Source organism: Indicator indicator, chromosome 1, assembly GCF_027791375.1.
Source record: "Indicator indicator isolate 239-I01 chromosome 1, UM_Iind_1.1, whole genome shotgun sequence".
Classification (NCBI taxonomy): Eukaryota; Metazoa; Chordata; class Aves; order Piciformes; family Indicatoridae; genus Indicator; species Indicator indicator.
Window position 1 is genome coordinate 10,660,601 of NC_072010.1, and position 20,559 is coordinate 10,681,159.

Below are 20,559 nucleotides of genomic sequence, written 5' to 3' on the forward strand. Positions count from 1 at the left end.
TAAGGTGGCTCCCAGGAATTCCCTTTTGACAGATCTCACATGGTGGCAAATTATTCCTCCCTCCTCCCCACCCCCCATCATTTCCCAAGCCACATTTCATCCTCGAGGGGGAAGGGAGATTCCACAGACCCTTTGCACCCGCTCCCCGGGAAGACAAATGACGCCTGACTCCTGCTCACAAGTGGAAGCATTTGCTGCTGAACTGATACTTGGCAAAAATTGGTGTTGTATGGAAAAAATCCCCAGCACCTGCTAGCAAAACAAAGTTATTCATAACATACGGCTGGGTGGCTAAATCTTTGCTTCCTAGGGGCGGCCTGAATTACACTTGCTACATGCTGAGCGGCCTTTCTTCTGTGTGAAATTTTATGCAGGCAGCAGGAGGATTTGCAGCTCTAAGGAAGGTTAGGATTTATAGTGCTGTCTCTTGCAAGGGCTTATGCTGCAGAAATGGTCATTTTATCTTCATCTTCTCTTTTTTGGGATAAACATACCATGATATGATGATGTGTATGGAAAAGCGTATCTTTGTGCTCATCAGGGAGCAGGTAGCCCTAGGAATCTATCCCCTGTTGTAAATCTATCGGCGTCAATCAGGTTTTCTTTCCCTCCTCCCTAGACTTCAACACACATTTTTAATTCATTTCCATGTGGCACTAGTTCTGAATTCTTATTCTATATTCTGTTTTCTTTCCCTGGCTGGTCAATTGTTAGCCTTCCCTGGCTGGGTAAATTACTGTGGAGTGCAACTTAAGGAAGCTGCCGGGGTAGACGTGTGAAGAGTGGAAGTACAAAATCTGTGGCTATCTTTACTCTGTACCAGAGGTTTGCTGATAAGCTGATGTGCTGGTCTTTAAACTCTGATGTTGATATCTTCCATGTGCCTTAAATATGAATTCCCATTGTTTTGGAAGAGTTTTCCATAGTTCTGTACTATGACAATCCCAGCTCTCTCAGCCTGTCCTCATAGCAGAGGTGCTCCAACCCCCTGATCATTCTCATGGCCTTCCTCGGGACCCTCTCCATCAGATCCATGTCTGTCCTATATTGAGGACTCCAGACCTGTATGCAGGACTTCAGGTGAGGTTTCACCACGGCAGAGTAAAGTGACAAATCTTCTCTGGATCTTCATGGATTTCCTTGTGTGACAAGCTTGTAGGTTTGGTGTTAGATAATTAGACCATGAGAATAGATAGACTACTGTTAATGCTGACCTGTCTGAAGTGAAACAAAAGAGTTAATTGTAAGATTAAGACAAACAAAATCAAGAGCTTTTGTTCCTGTTGCAAATGCATGACTTTACTACATACTGTTTAGAATTCATGCACATGTGAAGTTAATGTTCTTTCTCCTAATACCTTTATAGTTTCAAATATACCTTTTTGGTATAAAGCTGCTTGTTTAATAGAATTCAAATAGCTACCTTTTGAAAAAGAATTGTGACAGCTCTCCTCAGAAAGAAATAATAATTCCAAACCATGAGGTCACTACTCTTGTCCTGAGTGAGGAGGCACCTCTTCTTGCCCTGCTTCTCCGAGAGTAATAACAATAAAAACCTGGAAGTCAAGTTTTCTTAACCCTTTTTTTCCTGGTCACAGTGGCATGTAAATACCTTGACTCCGAAATTTGTCATCTGAAGTTGCGGAAATTTCATCTCCCATCCCAGAGGACCCTAAACTGGGGGTCAATAGATCCTTGTGGTGAAGATGGAAGTTAATGCACGGACTGGTTTCTTCTCCCTTGTCTTTCAAATGACTTGTAGAAAGTCTTAAATAGTTGTATGGTATTAGTCACATTGCCTAAATTAATTTACATGACCATGTCTCATAGGGTGCAACTGCACTCGGAGGGTAAGTGGGGAGAGAGGAGAAGGCTACTTTCCTTATTGTGGTCTGCTAACACTATATTTCTCCTTCTTGCTGAAGAAGTTTACCTTCTGTATTCCTTATATTCTATAAAAGTCCTTTTGGCTCTTGTTGAATATTTTTTAGATTTTACCCAGGAGGTATAAGCATTATTTTCTTTTTCAAGTATTTTGTGGTATGAAAGTCTTTGGGATTAGAAGAATTATTCTGGGAAGAGGGAATCAAACAAAGGATCACACAGCACTTGTTTCATATCTGCACATTGAATTAGAGCCATGATAAGCTATGCAGGAATCCTGTCAGTTCCTGGGACTTGAATCTTCTTTCTCAGTCTGGTGGGGTGTTATGTTTGGATGCAGCCCAGACTGGAGGATGCCAGAGCCAAGATGAAAAAAAGGAATGATACTCATACCTCTCTCAATTCCTCTAAGGACCACCATCCATCTACAGGTCCCTGCAGCTATTCTGCAAGGTTTGAGTTATGTAGTTAATTTTTGTTCAAGGAGTGGAGGAAAGTTACTGAGTGGAGAGTCATCCAATGATGTTCAAGTTTATTTTAAAGAGCATTAGATACAAAGACATACCATTCTGCTTCTTCATTTCTTCTTTCCTCCTTGAAAGCCAGAACATAAGACAGAGTAGAAAATGCTGGACTCCTACTTTGTGTTACCTTCTCACCTCCTTGTCTAGTTAGGAGGGTTCTTTGAATCAGCCCTTGTTAGAGCTGTTTCTTTTCATCAGACTAAGATTCATATTGAGCAGTACCACGGGATTGTTTTTTTTAGTAGCTCCTGCCCAAATGTTTCAAAATCAAACAAAAGTAATCACAACCTTTCTCTTCACTTGAAACCATAACATTTTTTTGACAAGAAGTGCCTTTAAAGTAATGCCCCTTAATTTATGGTGGGTTGCTTTGTACTTTGTTTCTGTAACCTATCGCATTACATTTCGTGTGTGTTGAGTATGTATGTATTGTAAGCTCTTAAAAACAAATATCCCAGAAGAAAGGAATTCAGTAAATGAATAAAACATTCTTGGGTAGCTTAAGTGGCAGTTTAATAGCTCATCCATTGGGACTTTTGAATAATATAATGATGATAGCCATATAAATATATGGATAGACGAATAACTTCAATGAGAAGCTTGTTACAACTCTGCATACCACATCTGAAATTAAATCAAACTCTCACAGTACTGCCTGATGTAAAGACCCAATTTTTTACAGTGCCAACCCTGAAATTATACCTAAGCATACTCAAATTGTGTGTTTGTGTATATACCTGTATATATAACTAAAGCTTGCAGTCACAAACATACACACATATACATATGTTGTTTCTAGGTAGAATTTAGAGCAATCTGGATCAGTCCTGAAACACTGAACCACTGAAACTTTGTAGACTATTAACATAACTGGATTTACAGCAGTGTGTTTGAGATGAGGTCTTGATGTCGTTTTTCCACAGCAGAGTCTGTAGCCTTGGGTATGCTAATCTGAAGGTAAAGTTCTAAATAAATTTTTGCTTGTAGCAATGAATTTCACAGGAGAACGGATTTCTGATCACAGTGGACCTAGAAACCTTGAATGATAGAGAAACCAGCTCAGGCTGAACTAAGATGTGTATAGGAGAAACTGGACCACCAAATAAGACATAAATTGGATAACACAATTTAATTACTCTAGAGAGACCTGGTTTTGGGACATTGCTGAGCTTTGGTGGAATAAAGTCTGGGTACTCATCTGAAATGTAACATAAGTCTCCATCATAAGCCAGCAAAAATCCACTTCCTCTTAGCAGTGGGAAGAAGCTGGTCCTGCAGTATACACAGAGGATGCTGAAGTGCTCTTGGTGAATGGCTGCAATACAGTGACTTGTCTTTTGAGTATTATTGATAATACTACATCACAGGAGAGGCACAGCCACAGCCCTTTCTTTTGTTATGAGTTAGGTCTCTGTCATTAGACTTTCTCATTCCCCATGACTGGCTTTTCCTTGGCAGCATACCATATATTGGTTGTATTTTCTACTTGAGAGCATTGTCTGCCATGCTAGGCTGAAGCAGTAGCTTTTAATGGCAGTACTCAAAGTGATCACATAAAGCCCCATGAAAATAAGGGACTTCGATATTTTCACACTAGTGGATTAAGTTGATGAATGTTTGCTGTCCTGAAAAATAAGGTGTCAGTTCTCTGATCTTTTAGCTGAGTGAAATGGCAACAACAATAAAAAAATCTTTCATAGCTGAAGTACAAAAATTCTATTGTGGGTCTCCTGAGGATCAACCCGAGCGTGGGGAAAGCACAGAGACCTGATCCCTCATGTATACAAAGCAAACTGGGGAACTGTGAATCTTTGATTTACAATCTGTATGGGATGAAATGGGAATTGTAGAATTTGTATGATACGTGCACAACAATTAAGTGTGCATATCCAGAAAACTGTGCCACACACAGTTCTGTGGGGATTTGCCTGTTTCCAGGGAATGCAAGTCCAGCAGCTTACTTTTTTGGTTTGGTTGTTGTTGTTGTTTGTTTGTTTGTTTTAGTTTGGGGTTTTTTTTTGTTGGTATAATAGAAAATAAAATTAGAAGAAGACAAAGCAGGGGGAGAACTGCATGTGAAAATAGCTGCATTGAAAGATGAGTGCCTTGACAAACACTTGGGAGAATTGATCAAATTGATTAATATGTAAAGCAGTGGGATATAGACTGTGGGATCAGGAAGTTAAGTGTTTTTCTGTGAACATTAGAACATCAGTGCAATTGATTGTCCTTAGAACTTAAAACTGCAGTAGTCTTCCAGTTACACTGGAAGTGATAACTAATGTGAATTCATATTCCAAAACTTGCATGCAATTTATAAATCTCCTAGGGGATGCTGAAATCATGTTGGAAGTTTAAATTAACCCCTGTCATTATCAACAACTTTTCCTATCGTTTTCCACTCTATATTTTAGTTTGGAGAAAACTACATTTTCTAGCAGCTTTTAAATGACAATGAGAACAATGTATGTGTGCATTGAGTCTTTCAGTAATTGCCTTTTAGAATTGATTTTTATGATTTTCATGAGTAACAATGAATGTACTCTGTAACAAAGAAGGTTATTCACATTGCCTTTCTGTAAGCACCTGCCTAGTATCCCTAGATTCCTTTCCTCTGCTTTCAGTGCAAAGCAACAAGCGGGACCAGGCTCTCGTCTTCTGCAGCACCCTCCAACAACCTTCAGCCAGTGTCTCTGCTTACCCTGTTTCTGTTTAACCTCCTGATTTAGATCCATGAAGGGAGGCACTGAGGCTATTCCATTGTGACACTGTATGGAGGAACTCTAAATCTTCCCCCAGTGGCTGCTTATTAATTGCATTTGAATACTTATATTTATAATGAGCCTTTTGAAGTCAGCAGAAAGTTTCTCACTGCTTTGAGGTGACCGGAGTGAGACAGACTGGATTGAGACATGATATTGGAGCTGTGTGCCTTATTTGTAGCCAAATTCTCCTTGGGATTGCAAAAGTGAAATGTGATGTATGCTGAATTAACTCCAACTGAGCAAGGAAATGTTTATGCTTTCTCTGGTTGGGGTGGCCTGTTGGCAGCAGGATAAGCAGTAGATTGTAGGGAGTCTTCACCTGTCTTAGGTAGGGATGGCAGTAGTACCCAGTGAATGGGTACTGGATATACACAGGATATCCACTGGATATACTGGATATCCGCAGGAAAAAAATGTTCATCTATGACCTCATTTAGAATGTGTGCATCATGTTGCATAAGCAAAGGTAGAATTAAGTTCTGTGGGCTGTCTCAGCTGTGCTTTTTCCTAACACAGGTCTTTACCTGGCGGCTTTATTGAGTAGCTTTATTTTATTAGTTTTATTTTTTCCTGTTCTCAGTGCCTAGATATGTGTAAGCACCTGAATTTGCATTTAATTAGCTATAGTTCATCCTTAACTTCGATTTTTTGTGAAGGTATCTGTAATTAAAATAATGTCTGCATACTGACTTCTATGTACTGCTTGTTCTTGATGCCTCAGATTTCCTCAACCATATGATTTGTCTTAACTGTCCATAAAAAAACTAGTAACATTTGACTATCACGTTGCTACATACATAATGAAAATCCTGTTTCCCTTCCAAACATTGGGTATAAAAATGACTTTTCCAATATTCTCAGAAAACAAACAAGTCTAAGCTTAATTGGACCTACTGGTAAATAAACCTAGTTTCTGTATGTAGTTCATCTTCTTACAGAAACTTAGTCAAATGTGTGTGCCTGATTTATTTTTTTTCACTGTGATTATTATTCCTGACTATATATGCATGTGTACATTGATGTGGTAGGGTCCCATAGGGGTGCTTTGTGTTAAAAAGTGTGTATACATATATATAGGAACGTATATGTCCATGTGTATTACACTCACACACACATGTAAACATACATTCCAAAAAAGGTATGTGTATATGTAGATTATAGTGTCCTACCTTTCTGTTTTGTGAATTTTATAGTGACTTAGTATTTACATATATTTTATTTTTTTTGAAATGTAATAAGTAATTTTGACATGACACTTCACATTTTTTGTCTCTTGATCAACTATTTCCTATTTTCTCAACTACTTCCTGTCTTCTTTCTTGTTACAGGGTGAAAGAATGATGTGATGGAGATGAATATGGGCCACTGGTCAGGCTCACGGACACCTCCGTCATGCCTTGCCCTTCTGATTGTCAAGCTCCTGGCCTCTGTTTGCCAGGTAGTTCATGCGACCTCCCCACTTGGCTTTCACTTCACACATTCCACTTACAATGGTACGGTGTATGAGAATTCTGCAGCCAGGACCTATGTCAATAGTCAAACAAGGATGGGCATTACCTTGGCTGACCTTTCGTGGGATATCAAGTACAGGATCGTGTCTGGTGATGATGAGGGCTTTTTTAAAGCGGAGGAAGTCATCATTGCTGACTTTTGCTTCCTAAGAATAAGGACTAAAGGTGGGAATTCAGCTATATTGAACAGAGAAATCCAGGACAACTATTTATTGATGGTGAAAGGGTCTGTCAGAGGAGAGGACTTGGAAGCATGGACAAAAGTGAACATCCAGGTTTTGGATATGAATGACTTAAGGCCTTTGTTTTCGCCAACCACGTACTCTGTCACGATAGCAGAAAGCACTCCTTTAAGGACTAGCATCGCACAGGTGACCGCAACAGATGCGGATATTGGGTCCAATGGTGAATTTTATTATTATTTCAAAAACAAAGTTGACCTCTTCTCAGTTCATCCTACAAGTGGTGTTATCTCCTTAAGTGGCCGGTTAAACTACGATGAGAAAAACAGGTACGATCTTGAGATTTTGGCTGTGGACCGCGGGATGAAGCTTTACGGAAACAATGGTGTGAGCAGCACTGCCAAGCTTTATGTTCACATTGAACGTATAAATGAACATGCCCCAACAATAAATGTAGTAACCCATATTCCCTTCCCATCAGACAAGGAGCCTACCTATGCAATTGTTAACATTGATGACCAAGATGAAGGAGCCAATGGAGAAATAGAATCTGTTTCTATTGTGGCTGGAGATCCGCTGGAACAGTTCTTTCTGACTAAAGAAGGCAAATGGATGAATGAATACAAAATCAAAGAAAGAAAACCTATTGATTGGGACAGCTTCCCATATGGTTATAATCTGACTCTCCAAGCAAAGGATAAAGGATCTCCTCAGAAGTTTTCTGCGGTCAAACTGGTCCACATTGCTAGTCCCAAGAAAGAGAGTATCCCCCTGAAATTTGAAAAGGAGTCATATGATTTTTTGATCAGTGAGTTTTCACCTCCTGGTGTAGTGGTTGCGGTAGTTAGGCTGATGCCTGAGCCACAGGGTGTGGAATACAAATTATCTCCAGGGGAGGAAGCTGAGTATTTTAAGATCAATCCCAACACAGGCCTTATTACTACTGCTCGCCCTTTGAAAATCATTGAGAAGGACCTCTATGAATTAGAAGTATATACAAACAAAGGTGCTGATCTGAAAGCAGAGGTTACTGTCAGGTTAGAAGATGCCAATGATCACACTCCAGAATTCCAGCAACCCTCCTACAGCTCATTCATTAATGAGAGTGTCCCTGTGGGGTCCAGTGTTTTGGCAGTTTCTGCAGTTGATGAAGATAGGGGAGAAAATGGGTACATAACATACAGCATTGCCAGTCTAAACTCCCTACCATTTGCAATAAACCAATTTACAGGTGTCATCAGCACCTCTGAAGAACTGGATTTTGAATCCTCACCAGAAAGTTACAGGTTCATTGTGAGAGCTTCTGACTGGGGTTCCCCCTACCGCCATGAAAGTGAGGTGAATGTCACCATATACATAGGCAATGTCAATGATAACAAACCCCTCTTTGAAAAAGTGGCATGTCAGGGAGTGATTTCTTCTGATTTTCCTGTTGGTGGTCACATCACTGCTGTTTCTGCAATAGACATAGATGAGTTAGAGCTTGTGAAGTACAAAATCATTTCTGGAAATGAACTTGGCATTTTTTATTTAAATCCTGACTCTGGTGTCCTGCAGCTTAAAAAATCTCTAATTAATTCTGGCATAAAGAACAGCAATTTTGGCCTTAAGATAACGGCAACTGATGGAGAGAACTTTGCTGATGCTATGTTTGTTAATATTTCAGTAGTTCACGGGAAAGTGTCTTCAAAGACCTTTAGCTGTAGAGAAACTAGAGTTGCTCAGAAACTAGCAGAAAAATTACTGAAAAAGGCAAAAGCAAACGTGAAGCTGAATTTGGAAGATGGTTTTCTTGATTTTTATTCAGTGAACAGGCAGGCACCACATTTTGACAAATCCTTCCCTACCGATGTAAAGGTTTCAGAGGATCTGCCAGTTGGTGCCACCATCCTGAGGATAAGAGCCTATGATGCAGACTCAGGCTTTAATGGGAGAGTACTTTACACAATTTCTGATGGTAATGTAGATAGTTGTTTCAACATTGACATGGAGACCGGGGTACTTAATGTTCTTATGCCCTTGGATCGTGAAAAAACGGAGCTTTATCTACTTAATATTACAATTTATGATTTAGGTAATCCACAGAAATCTGCATGGAGACTGTTGACTGTCACTGTGGAGGATGCGAACGACAACAAGCCTGTTTTTTTACAGGACAGTTACTCAGTTAATATTCTAGAAAGTACAAGTCTTGGTACAGAGATAATCCAGGTAGAAGCCAGAGATAAAGACCTAGGATCTAATGGTGAAGTGACTTACTCAGTTCTGACAGACAGCCACCAATTTGCCATCAACAGTTCCACAGGAATGGTGTATGTGGCAGACCAACTAGACCGGGAGTCAAAAGCAAACTACACACTGAAGATTGAGGCTAGGGACAAAGCAGAGAGTGGCCATCAGCAGTTTTCTGTTGTGCCTCTGAAGGTTTTTTTGGATGATGTCAATGATTGCTCTCCAGCCTTTATACCATCCAGCTACAATGTGAAGGTCCTTGAGGACCTTCCAGTTGGCACTGTCATAGCTTGGTTGGAAACTCATGATCCAGATCTTGGCTTGGGAGGTCAAGTTCGTTACTCGCTGGTGAACGACTACAACGGGCGGTTTGAGATAGACAAAGCGAGCGGCGCCATCCGCTTGAACAAAGAGCTGGATTACGAGAAGCAGCAGTTCTACAACCTGACTGTGCGTGCAAAGGACAAGGGGCGCCCGGTTTCTCTCTCTTCTGTTTCTTTTGTGGAAGTTGAAGTGGTGGATGTTAATGAAAATCTCTATACCCCCTATTTTCCTGACTTTGCTGTCATTGGATCTGTAAAGGAAAACTCCCGCATTGGTACAAGTGTTTTGCAAGTTGTTGCTCGAGATGAGGACTCGGGAAGGGATGGAGAGATCCAATATTCCATCAGGGATGGCAGTGGCCTGGGGAGATTCAGCATAGATGAAGAAACCGGTGAGTTTTGTTTTTAGTCTCCTTTTCTTTTCATAGAGATTTTTGCAAAAGCAAAGCTAAGGCATAATTGTTTTCTATCCTTAACAAGAACTTCAGTACTTAACAGGCAAGATAAAATGATAAATAAAGATTTTCCAGGCACAGCAATGACATGATTTAATTACCTGGTTACATTCATCACTCTGTAGGTGTGAAACAATATGTATTCCTTTACAGCAGCTATGTGATGACTCCATTTAGAAAACAGTGATAGTTATGGAATGACTCGCTTCTGTTTTATCTGTTGATCATTGTAAATTACTCAGGTCACCTCCACAGAGTCGCAGCACTCATGACCTTGAATGCAGTGTTAAGCCCAATGAGAGGAAATAAGGAGCATGAAACGAGTTATTTCATCCTAAAGCTTATTTGTGGTCTTGTTCTTATTGTTGTTGAGAGTAATATTTCATGGGATTTAAGAGTCTGGAATGATACGCCATCCTGTATAATATGCTGCCTTCTAGCACATCATTCATCAGTGTTGGCACACTTGTGTAAACCTAGAAATACAGGGACAGGTGCTTAACTGTAAACCCAACTGTGTTAGCTTTTCTTTGGTGGTGTTAGTATTATGAACATTGATGTTAGAAAGCAGTATTAATAGTGTGAAGATTTTTTAAATTTTGACTTCACTACCATGCCACCCTGTTGGAAAATGTGGAAAATACTAAATATAAAAGGCTGTCTAGTAAAGCCCTTACAAACTGGCTGTTTAAATATCTTGGAGCTGTGGGGAGTGATGGTGCAGCTGTGGTACTAGAATCAAGGGGAAATTAAAAATACCAGTCAATGTTTTCAGAACTTATATTAAGTATGTTAGGTCTGTGGGTTTACTGTGGTTTAAGCAGACTTTGTATGTATTTTTCTAAAGCTTTTAATTGAGAATGTGGTATTAAAACATAAGATTAAAATGTATGTTTTGGCAAATCCAAACTGTTTAATCGAATGTCAACTTTCTAAACTGAACATTATGAAAAACAGATGACATTACAAATGCTGTGGATTGTGTCTGAGGATAAGCAGTGCAAAATATTTTTATTCTATTTGTACTATAGTCTCTCTGCTGCAGCTGTTCACAGATGATAGTCAGAACTTTGTGTCCATGAACATTAAAGTTGAGTGTGAGAAGTCAAAAGGGCACCTACTCTAATTTCCAGAAATGTCAAGAGCTTGCATATCCTACAGTGCTGAACAGCAGTTGAAGGCATTCAGGCAACATTGTGTAGGCAGCTGAACAGGAATTTCAATTTTCAGCTCCTGCATTGGAAAGTTTTGGTCTTCCTGCTTATTGAGTATCATCAATTTCAGCCAAACAGGTTCTTTATGAAGCAATGGGAGATGGGTTTCATGTTGTACTACGTTTGTGATAGAAGAGAGGGTAGATTTTCCTCATTTATCTTCTTCATTCCTTCCTCTTCGTTACTTTAATGATTTGACTCAACAATCTTAAAGGTCTTTTCAAACCTGAATTGATTCTATGATTGATCCCAATGCTCCAATATTAATCTGGAATTTTCAGGATTCAACATTTATTGACCTGAAAGGGATTGATAGGGAGAGTTAAGCTAGTTCATGTCTTAATTAACCAGCAACTTGTACCTACTGCCTGGACTAGTAGGGGCAATAGCCTATAATAAGTTAGGGCCCCCGTTCAGTAGAGTGCAAATCGTGTTTTGGCATGAGTGGGAATTGTATTCAGTATTCCAGAATTGAAATCCAGTTTGTGGATATAAAAATACTCCATAATCCCTTGAATTTTAACAGTTACAAATATTTGTCTACCTTTTAATCTTTCACAAGTATTTTCATGAAAAAAAACCCATGCTGTGCTGTTTCACTAAACTTTTCCAGAAGGCACTTGATAATCCAACAGATCAAAAGACTTTGATTCTTCTTTTATCTGTTTTCCCCAACTGTTCAATACAACCTGAACCTTTCCTGAACCAATTCAAAGAACACTTGGCTGCAGCCAGGGCAATGTGGAGAGCAGGGCTTGAGGGTTCAGGAGTTACTCCAAGTTGAGCTGTCGTAACCTGAGTGCAGAATTTGACCTGCTGTGTCAAATAGGACACAGCATTAATACTCTGCTATCGAACTGGTGGCAACTTAAATGCTGCTGAATGATGAATCACCTTTCTAGCTGTAGCAAAGAGCTCAAGTCACATACTGAATTAATTTACAAAGAGAGAGATGTTTATTTACTTTCAGCACAGTTAATTTGTCACTTTTAAACTGACCAGCTCTATTGGCTTTTGCACCGTCTCTCCTGAAATTTGTGAAGGTAAGCAGGAGTGGGAAGTACAACAAATCAATATTTTTGGCTGCTGCCTTAATGAAGAGAAGACTGCAGTATCCATTATATCATTAGGATATTAACTGGGCCAAATTCATCCTGATATGTGATCAGGCTGGACTCCAACTAAGCCTGTGCTTTCAGCAAAATTCTGCTTGAGTGCATTATTTTTATTATTTTGCCATGTTCCATCTTAATGGTGTCACCCCATGTGCTGAGTGAGATGTGCCTGTGTTCCTCAAGACACATCCATACCAGGGAGAGGAAATGGTGCAGAGACACCCAAGGAGAAGCTTGCCTGCATGGTGTTCCACACCACGATGCTGCATGCTCATTGGCAAAGTAGCTTTGTTCTTGTTCCATTATAGATGTATAGAAGTGCATATAGGTGCATCTTCCTCCACTATGAGGAGGACATTTGCTGTGAGTTCCACAACAGGGTGTTCTTCATATAGGTCTGGACTGTGGCTTGTGGTCAGCAAGCTGGGGAGTCTCCTCCATATTGACCAATGTGAATCTCTCTGCACAGGATGTATGTGCAAATCTTGGTTCTGTTGGAGTTTGGTAAGAGATGTGCCAAGGGGATGAGCCTGGGATTTCTTTCCCACAGTGCTGCTCTTTGCCTTCTGTTGTAGAGAATCAGTCTTGGGGATTATCATTGTGTTGCAGTGTATACTGCTACATGCTATAGTTCTTATCTGGTAGTCACCAGAGGCATAGTGGGTGTTTGCCAGCTATAGAAGTATTTGATGAAATGAAATTTTACATGTTTTTGGTCCCACAGCCTTGTGAACTACTTCCAAATTTGTTTCAGTGGATTTATTTTCCTTTTCCAGGATGCAGAGCCAGTATAAATTTGTAAATCAGTAAAAACTCCTGAAGTAGAAGGCAGCAGTTCCTGACCTCCTCCAGCTTCATCCCTGGATTCCCACTAGTGTCTTAGCCAGCAGACTAAATTCTCATGGGTTTACAACTCAAGCACCTAGGTTCAGAGTCATTGATGCTCCTGTCTTCATTGGCCTATTTATTGACTGGGGTGTAAATGTCATGAGCATGCCATTTAAGAACCCTGCACTGAGGGACACATAAAGTGATCCTGCCATTTATGCATTCTTTTTTTAGTTCTGTCTCCTGTAAAAAACCTGCTTTTTTCCCCCTGTATCCTTCTCATTCTCTTGGACTCCAGGGATGTAATCTATATGATGAAATATGGTTATCTACAGTCAGAACTAGTCACTGCAAGCTTTCCTCATAGTCAACAGAGAGAAATGGGCAATTAAGAAACATGATTCATTTTACCCTACAGTAAAAATATGAAATAAATTAGATGAATCATGCTCTAAAACTGTGCAGAGGTCCTTGTATAACTAGCTCTGAGGTAGAGGTATGCACAAAACACTCTGGTTTTCTGAGATGTAACCCAGTTGTGTTAACCATAAACAAACTGTACACAGGAATATATGCTGTCAAATTTACATGCTAAGTAATCTGTGATGACTCCTCCCAGCAGGATTAATAATTTTAGCCTGATTTCAGGGAATTTTCTCTCAAAAAGAAACCCACACATGAATGCTCTTCTAGAAATAAAAAGATTTTTAGGAGTTATCTATAGAAAGTCATCAAGATCGGATGTTTTGATCTTATTTGTGAAAGTGGATTGTAGCATTCCCCTTACGCAACACAAGGACTATGGAGAAGCTTGAGCTATTTCTTCATCTCTAGTACTACCTGCCTGTTCTGTTCCTTTACACTCCTCACCAGCCTGCTAATTGTACTTCCTTAGAAGAGAATTGTGTAAAACCCTCTCTATATTTTCAAATTGTTGTAGCACAAAATGAGCACAAATTTGTTAAATATTTTTTGTGGGATGACAGTGTGCTCTGAGTTTTTCATCATAGTAATAGCTCTTATAGATTTTCTCAGCTCTGTTATGTACTCCCGCATAGTGCTGATGCCACAGCAAAGTGGTGTATTTTTGCTGTCTCAGGAGTTGATGTTGAGTCCAATAAAAGCACACAGGTTTACACTACCACCTACCTTGGGTGACTAAATACCATCTAGTGGTACCTCTTGTCTGGCTGCAGCGGGGACTTGGACAACTACTGAGACTTCTCGACTTCTCCAAAAGCTGAGTGAGATGAGATCAGTCCTAGCCTATATGCTGACGTCTCCTTTCTCATATTTTAATGATTTGTGGTTCAACTACACAGCATTTTTGACTCAAGCTCCGCTTTTTAGTCTGGCATGTGTTTCTATTCTGTGCACAGTTGATGTAACAGCCTGGCACTCAAAGAGTTTCTATATTTACCTCTACACTACTCATGGATCTACTACTAATAGAAAATGGCTTAAATGAGTTCTAGAGGAGCAGAGAGACTGGATTTTTGGAGGCTTGACTGGAGTTGATGTGGCAGTGCCCTGGGATGCAAGGAATGACTTGGCACTGCATAGGTGGGAAAAGTGAAGCAGTAAGTCTTTTTCTGCTTCTCAGGAAAGGTTTGAAACATCTTAAGTACCATTGAAATTGAATATAGGGATAGAATAGTGGTATTAATTAAATGCTTAGGGGATCTTCAATGTTCCTGCAAAGCCCGTAAGCATGGTCTTAAGCAACACTTTCAAAATTTACTGACCCTGTTTCCTAAGGGTATTCAGGAGTCTGAGTCCCCTGCTTTTCATTGGGACTTTAAGTTTAGGCCTTAGGTGGCACTAATTTCCACCCCTGTAGAGTCCCTTTAATAAGAATGCAAGCTGGAGATGACCCTGTTAACTTGTTACCTTTAGGTGCTTTCAGCCCTGAAACTCAAATGAATAAGCCAATTCTGTCTTTCTCAGTGCTGAAATCTTGAAGTTGCTGTTAAATTGAGATGAAGTTGAAATTATTACAGACTCCATTGATATATTAATGGTGCCAAGGACAGCAGTCTAATCTTCTGTTTTGATACCTTTTAAGGTACCCCAGGAGTGAGGAAAATTCCTGACACACTGTGGCTGGAGTCTTAAAAGAAGGCAGTTGGTGTTGGAAAACCCTAATCATGGCTTCAAATGACTAATAATAGTAACTAGAAACACCAGATGATATATTTTACAATAAAGTAGACCTGCCTGCACTGTTATATCTGTTTGGCAGAAGGGAATAAATTTATTGCTTTAGAGCCCTTACATCTTGTCACCATCTTCTAAAAGTTTTCGATTATTGTGTATGCAGGTTGAAGGATACTTTCATTTATTGCAGTTTGAGTGGTATGGTAAATATTTATGTAGGACCACTACCAACATTTCCTTGAAACAAAATCAAGTGAAAATGAAAATGGTTTGTGATACATGATTTTTTCCTTCTCACTTGTTTGATTTTATGAAAACATGTAGGAGCCTAGTGGATAAATCTGGGCAGACTCAGTGGTAGAATTTAATTCATTATAAAGTTTTGAGGCATTAGTACTGTGAATGTTCTTAATTTTCCTGGTAAGTAAGTGTAGGCAAATTTCATTGCTCAGAGCCAGTATTTCAGAGTCACTTAATTATCTCAGGCCTCTAAACCTAGTAACTTCAAAGTAACTTCAAGCTGCATAACAAGAGAATTACCAGTGGGTGTTGCTTGGAGGTGGCTCAAGAAAAGGGGATGCTCACAGGGGAGGCACATGCAGCAGTCACTTGGGACTGGAGATTCTTGGTGTTCATCCTGGTCCTGATGGCTCTCCTGAGCAGCCTCTCTGGGAAGGAACATACCAGATGGATCACAGAGCCCAAAATCTGCCCTGTCATCCTGTATCTGTGTCAGGCATGAATAAAGCATTCCTAGGAGCAGCTATTTCTGTGGTACTGTTATCGTTCTGTGAGTTATCTCTGGCAGCTTCTGATAGTGCAAGCTTTCTTTCATTTATGATTTCCAGTTTTAGGAAAGTAATTGTTAACATTTTCCTTTAAAATTGGCTGTGTTGGAAAAACAAGGCTTTTTTTTATGAGTTCTGTGTCTGTATGTTTATAATTTCTGTGATATTTGTAGCTGCAAATTAGTAAAGGAGCAAGTTTGTCTTGGTTTCACTGGAGTGAATTTGTTTAACTTTTTATTTAATAATATGAACCCTAACATAACGCATCTGCTTACTATAATATATACTTTGAAGGACTGTTAGTATCACTCTGACATGCTTTCAAAGTTTCCTAAGTAAGGCCAGTCACGCAGAGTTGTTCTGTTCAAGTTGTTCAGCTCTCTTGGATTTGTGCCCCCTGAAACAGCTCACAACTTTTATAGCTAGCTGTAATTTGCATGTTTTCCCTTCTCTGGAAAATCACATTTATTACTAAAGATGCCTCTGATGATGGGATATATTATCTGAATCTCAAAGTCATTTATTTATTAATAAAGAAATGTGCAGTATATGTTTCTTCCTAAGGGAAGAACTAGTTACCTTTAATCACCCTTGAGATTTGTTTCTCAGCGTATATTTACTGTCTGTTTTGTTATTCTCTCCCTTATTGTGTAAGTCCAGAAGTGACCCTCACTCTATCCTGTACATCATCACCCATTAAGTTATACCCAACTGCTCCTGCAGAAAGCTTATGACCAAAGTGACAGTGAAGGGACCAAGCCACAAGGTAGTCAGTTAAATGATACTAAAGGAAAGCTGTGTCTGATGTTCAGTCTGAGCATCTGAGCACCAGCTTTATCCTGCCATCACTTCGGACCATGATTTACCTTCCCATGTGAGCAATTATGATACTTCAGAGGTAACTGGAGAGAAATCCATTTTAGCTTTTCCAGAGTACCAACTCGGGGGCATTGAGAGGTGATGTTGTTAATGCAGATCTACAAGCTTATGAACATATAGAAGACAATACAAGCAGTCCTGTCCTCCTGGGATGTACAGAGGAGGATGTTTTAACACTGTAAAAGATTATGTGGAACCACTTTGGTGTACTGCCTAATCTTTTCCTGAAATAAGTCCAAAAGAGAGGAATCACCAGTGGTGAATAAAATAATGGAGGACACATCCTGCTGTTTGACCCTTGCAGCAGGTTGTGTAGCTTTTTCGGAAGCAGTAGAGCTAGACAGAGTTAATCAGGAATTTATGGGTGGTTAAACTCAAGTGATGAAAAATCAAAGTCTGTGTTTCTCTTCTGCTTTCTCAGTACATAGGCAGGCTCCAGGATTTACCTCCTAAGCTGGGTAAAAGGGTACTTCTTACAAGGCTGTTTGCAGTTCAAAGACTACAAGTAATGGCGAATCAGGCACTTGCTTGGCAAGCTCTTCCCATCTTTCATTGCTCTCATTGCTAAAAGTTGTGTCATATTTGAAGCTATTTGCCTAATTTCAGTGTTCAAGTCTTGGAACTTGTCAAGTCTTTTGTCATTCAGGAAAAAATAAAACTTGAAAAGTCCTTTTGCTGTGAGATCTCTTTCTATTCATGCATGCACGTATACACGTATACCTGAAGTAGATCTTTGGTGATGAGCTTCTATAGCTGGTGGAACAGATTCTTTAAATCTGTAGTCTGCTGTTTAATGTAAACATCTTTATTACATTTTATACACTTATGGTGTCTTATTAGCATTGAAGTGTTGCCAGTAAGAAATAACTGAGAGAAAGCCAAACAGAGTGCATGTGGGGAGGGAGTTTTCACCACAGTTGGTTTGCATTAGGTGTTTGAACTAACCCATTTTTGTGTTACTCGGAGTTACCCACTGGTGTTGGCTTCATCATTTTGTCCACTGCTAGCAAGAAAGGGGTAGATCAGTTCAGTTGTGATTAGGTGTTTGTCACATCTTTCTCTTTTTCTGGGGACATTTTGGGGACAGCTCTGCAGGCTCTGCACCGCCTGTGTTTTGCACAGAATGAGGCAGGGACATGAGGTGGGAAACTGTATGATCTCTCACTGGGTGCTGGGCTACCCTCCTTGGCATGGTAATGAGGTGACACGGGGATTAAATTGGACACATAACATGGGGCAGTATTCATCTCACATGGCTTTGCTCTCCTGGTTAAATGTCTCGTGTAGGTTGGACATGAACATGGTGGTTAACTAAGATGAGGTGAGTCCTGCCTCAGGTGGTGGAAGGTGGTTTGGTGAGTCTTGCTGGTGGTACATTGTTTCTTCTCAGGCAAGTGTTGTTGCAGAGTGCCAGGGGAGTGGGAAGTATGGGAAGATGTAGTACTGTGGTTGATTTTCTTTGTGTTCTCTGCATTGGGGAAACAAGAAAAAAAAAAGGGGGGGGGGGATTATGTGTCTGCACACTCCAGCCCATCCCCAAACTAAATGACTGGGGACATGCTGTAGAGCTTACCTGCCCCTCCATGTAGTTGTACGTGTTTACTTGTTGGGCTTTGATGTCTGTACCATGTCCTGAAGATACTAACTGGTGTCTTTGTAGCAAGCTGTGTCTCAACTTTGCACCTGTTCCCCACTGGTGACAGTCTGGTTATCACAACCCCTCCTTGAGAGGGAGGCAGCCTGAAGCTGCTTCTCTTAGGAAATGCTTTTCAGTTACTTAGATATTTTCATCTTGGAGTTGAGCAAAATGTTCTCGCTGTATGTGTATACGAGTGACAGTTCTCCAAGGTGACAGACTAGAGAGATGTGCAGCTCTGGAACTAAGGAGATGCCGAGGTTTGGGTCTGGCTTGAGGTTTTGCCAGTGAAAATCAGGTTTTAATTATAAACTTGAGATCATGGCCATTAGCACCGATGAATAATCGTCCTAGTGGCTATAAAAAATGAAATTAAGCTTCTCTGCCTTAATTTACGTCAGGACTAATTGCAAAGAAGAGTTTACACTGGCCTGAGAGTACTTTGAGGTTTCAATAACTGTGTTTTCACAATGTGACAGCTACATCTGCCAGTCTTTCACAATTGAAGCCTTCAGTTTTTCAGTTTTATCAAATTTGCATAGCAAATTAATTTCTGACTTTAGATTATTGCAGCCCATAATGAATTATATACATAATTATTTGGAGATTTTTCCTCTTCATTTGGAAGTTTTACTAAAAATCTTGTTTTGGAAATGTTACTTTGCACATTAAAAATAGTTTTGCTTCTCATCACTGGTTCAGTTGAGAAGCTAAATGATACAATGATAAAAACAAACCCTAAATGTGAATCAGTTAAATTTTTAAAAAGTGATTTTTTTCCCCAAAAAGCTTTATTTTTATGAGAGAATAACTATGGGATTTAATTAAATTTGCCAGAATACTTCACAGTCCCAGAACACCTTTCATCTAAAGTACACAAATTATTTTTTCACATTTTAATGAAGGAAGCTCTTTGATGTACAACATTTATGTAGTTTCCCATTTTACTGAAAGGGTGTGAGAGGTGTAGATAAGTTAATAGTTTGATTCTTTTTCTTTGGGGGCAGTGAATAACAATGTAGAAATTCATTAACAATTAAAAACTTGAGGTGTTCAGCATCTCTGTGATGAAGCTGTGCTTGACCATAGCATACAGTGGTGGATGGGACAGATTTTTCTGACTCTCAGCATGTCTTTTCATGCAAGGCCACTCTTCTTACAATATTAAAGGTCTTGGAGCTGCTTTTAAAAGAACTAGATTTTATTGTTTCTTCTTCAGATGGTCTGTAAGAACGAACTGGTTTGTGCTGCACTACTACTGGCTATATATTAGTTAGTATGTTTTTTCACTTTGCCTTGATTATCATTAAGCAGTAATGATGCTTCTAGGTGGTGGCAGATTGCAGTCCAAACCAATCATCAGTTTTCTCTGGGATGATATTTTTTCTTGCTGTGGAGGAAAGAGCACTGGATTGTCACAAGCACAAGCAGTGTGACCCAGTCCAGGGCTAGCTGGAGTCTCTGGGCTGCCCGTGGTGGTTTTTGGAGCTGCTGGCAGCTGCAATGGGATTGGAATGAAACCTCAATGGACTTTGGGGCTGGTTTTTTGAGGCAGCACTGGGTGCTCTGATCAGCTATGGGTTCTTCCCAGGGATAAGGCAGCCTCTCTTGCTTTAACCTTTCCCAGCACCACTCTTCACAGACACCCACCTCATCCTGCTTAAGGAAATCCTGAATACAACAGATTCAGCCCTCATGAGCTACTTCCATTAGAAGCCTTAGAAACTTTTAATGTGTGAGTTTTCCTTCCACAGTACCAGGGATGTGGAAGTGTGTTCTGTGCCTTCGTTATCTAAATGCAGAGCAAATTAATGGTGTGTCTTCATCTCCACGATAAGCAGTTACACCAACCATTTGCTGATGAGATGAGATGCTTTTTGTGAGCCTGTGGCTCCATTACATCTCATTGTGGCTCTACCTTTAATGAGATACTGTTCTTTTAACAATGTGTAGTTCAGTGTGGGCAGCAAGCTGCTTCTGAGGTGTGAAGCTTCCTTCTGGAGAAAAGCAAAATAATCGAAAAGGAAGATTGTGCCTATGGCAACATTTGGAGAGGAGATGAGGAC

The 20,559-nt window shown here is 39.9% G+C and overlaps 1 protein-coding gene across 3 annotated transcripts in view; it reads left to right on the forward strand.

Moving 5' to 3' along the window:
- Nucleotides 1–6,518: 6,518 nt before the first annotated feature.
- FAT3 (FAT atypical cadherin 3) overlaps nucleotides 6,519–20,559 on the forward strand; it is a 329,724-nt gene continuing 315,683 nt past the window's right edge. For all 3 annotated transcript variants that reach the window (XM_054382510.1, XM_054382519.1, XM_054382527.1), the window contains exon 1: nucleotides 6,519–9,813. In XM_054382510.1, the coding sequence (XP_054238485.1) occupies nucleotides 6,519–9,813 (3,295 nt within the window). The remainder of the gene's footprint in view (nucleotides 9,814–20,559) is intronic.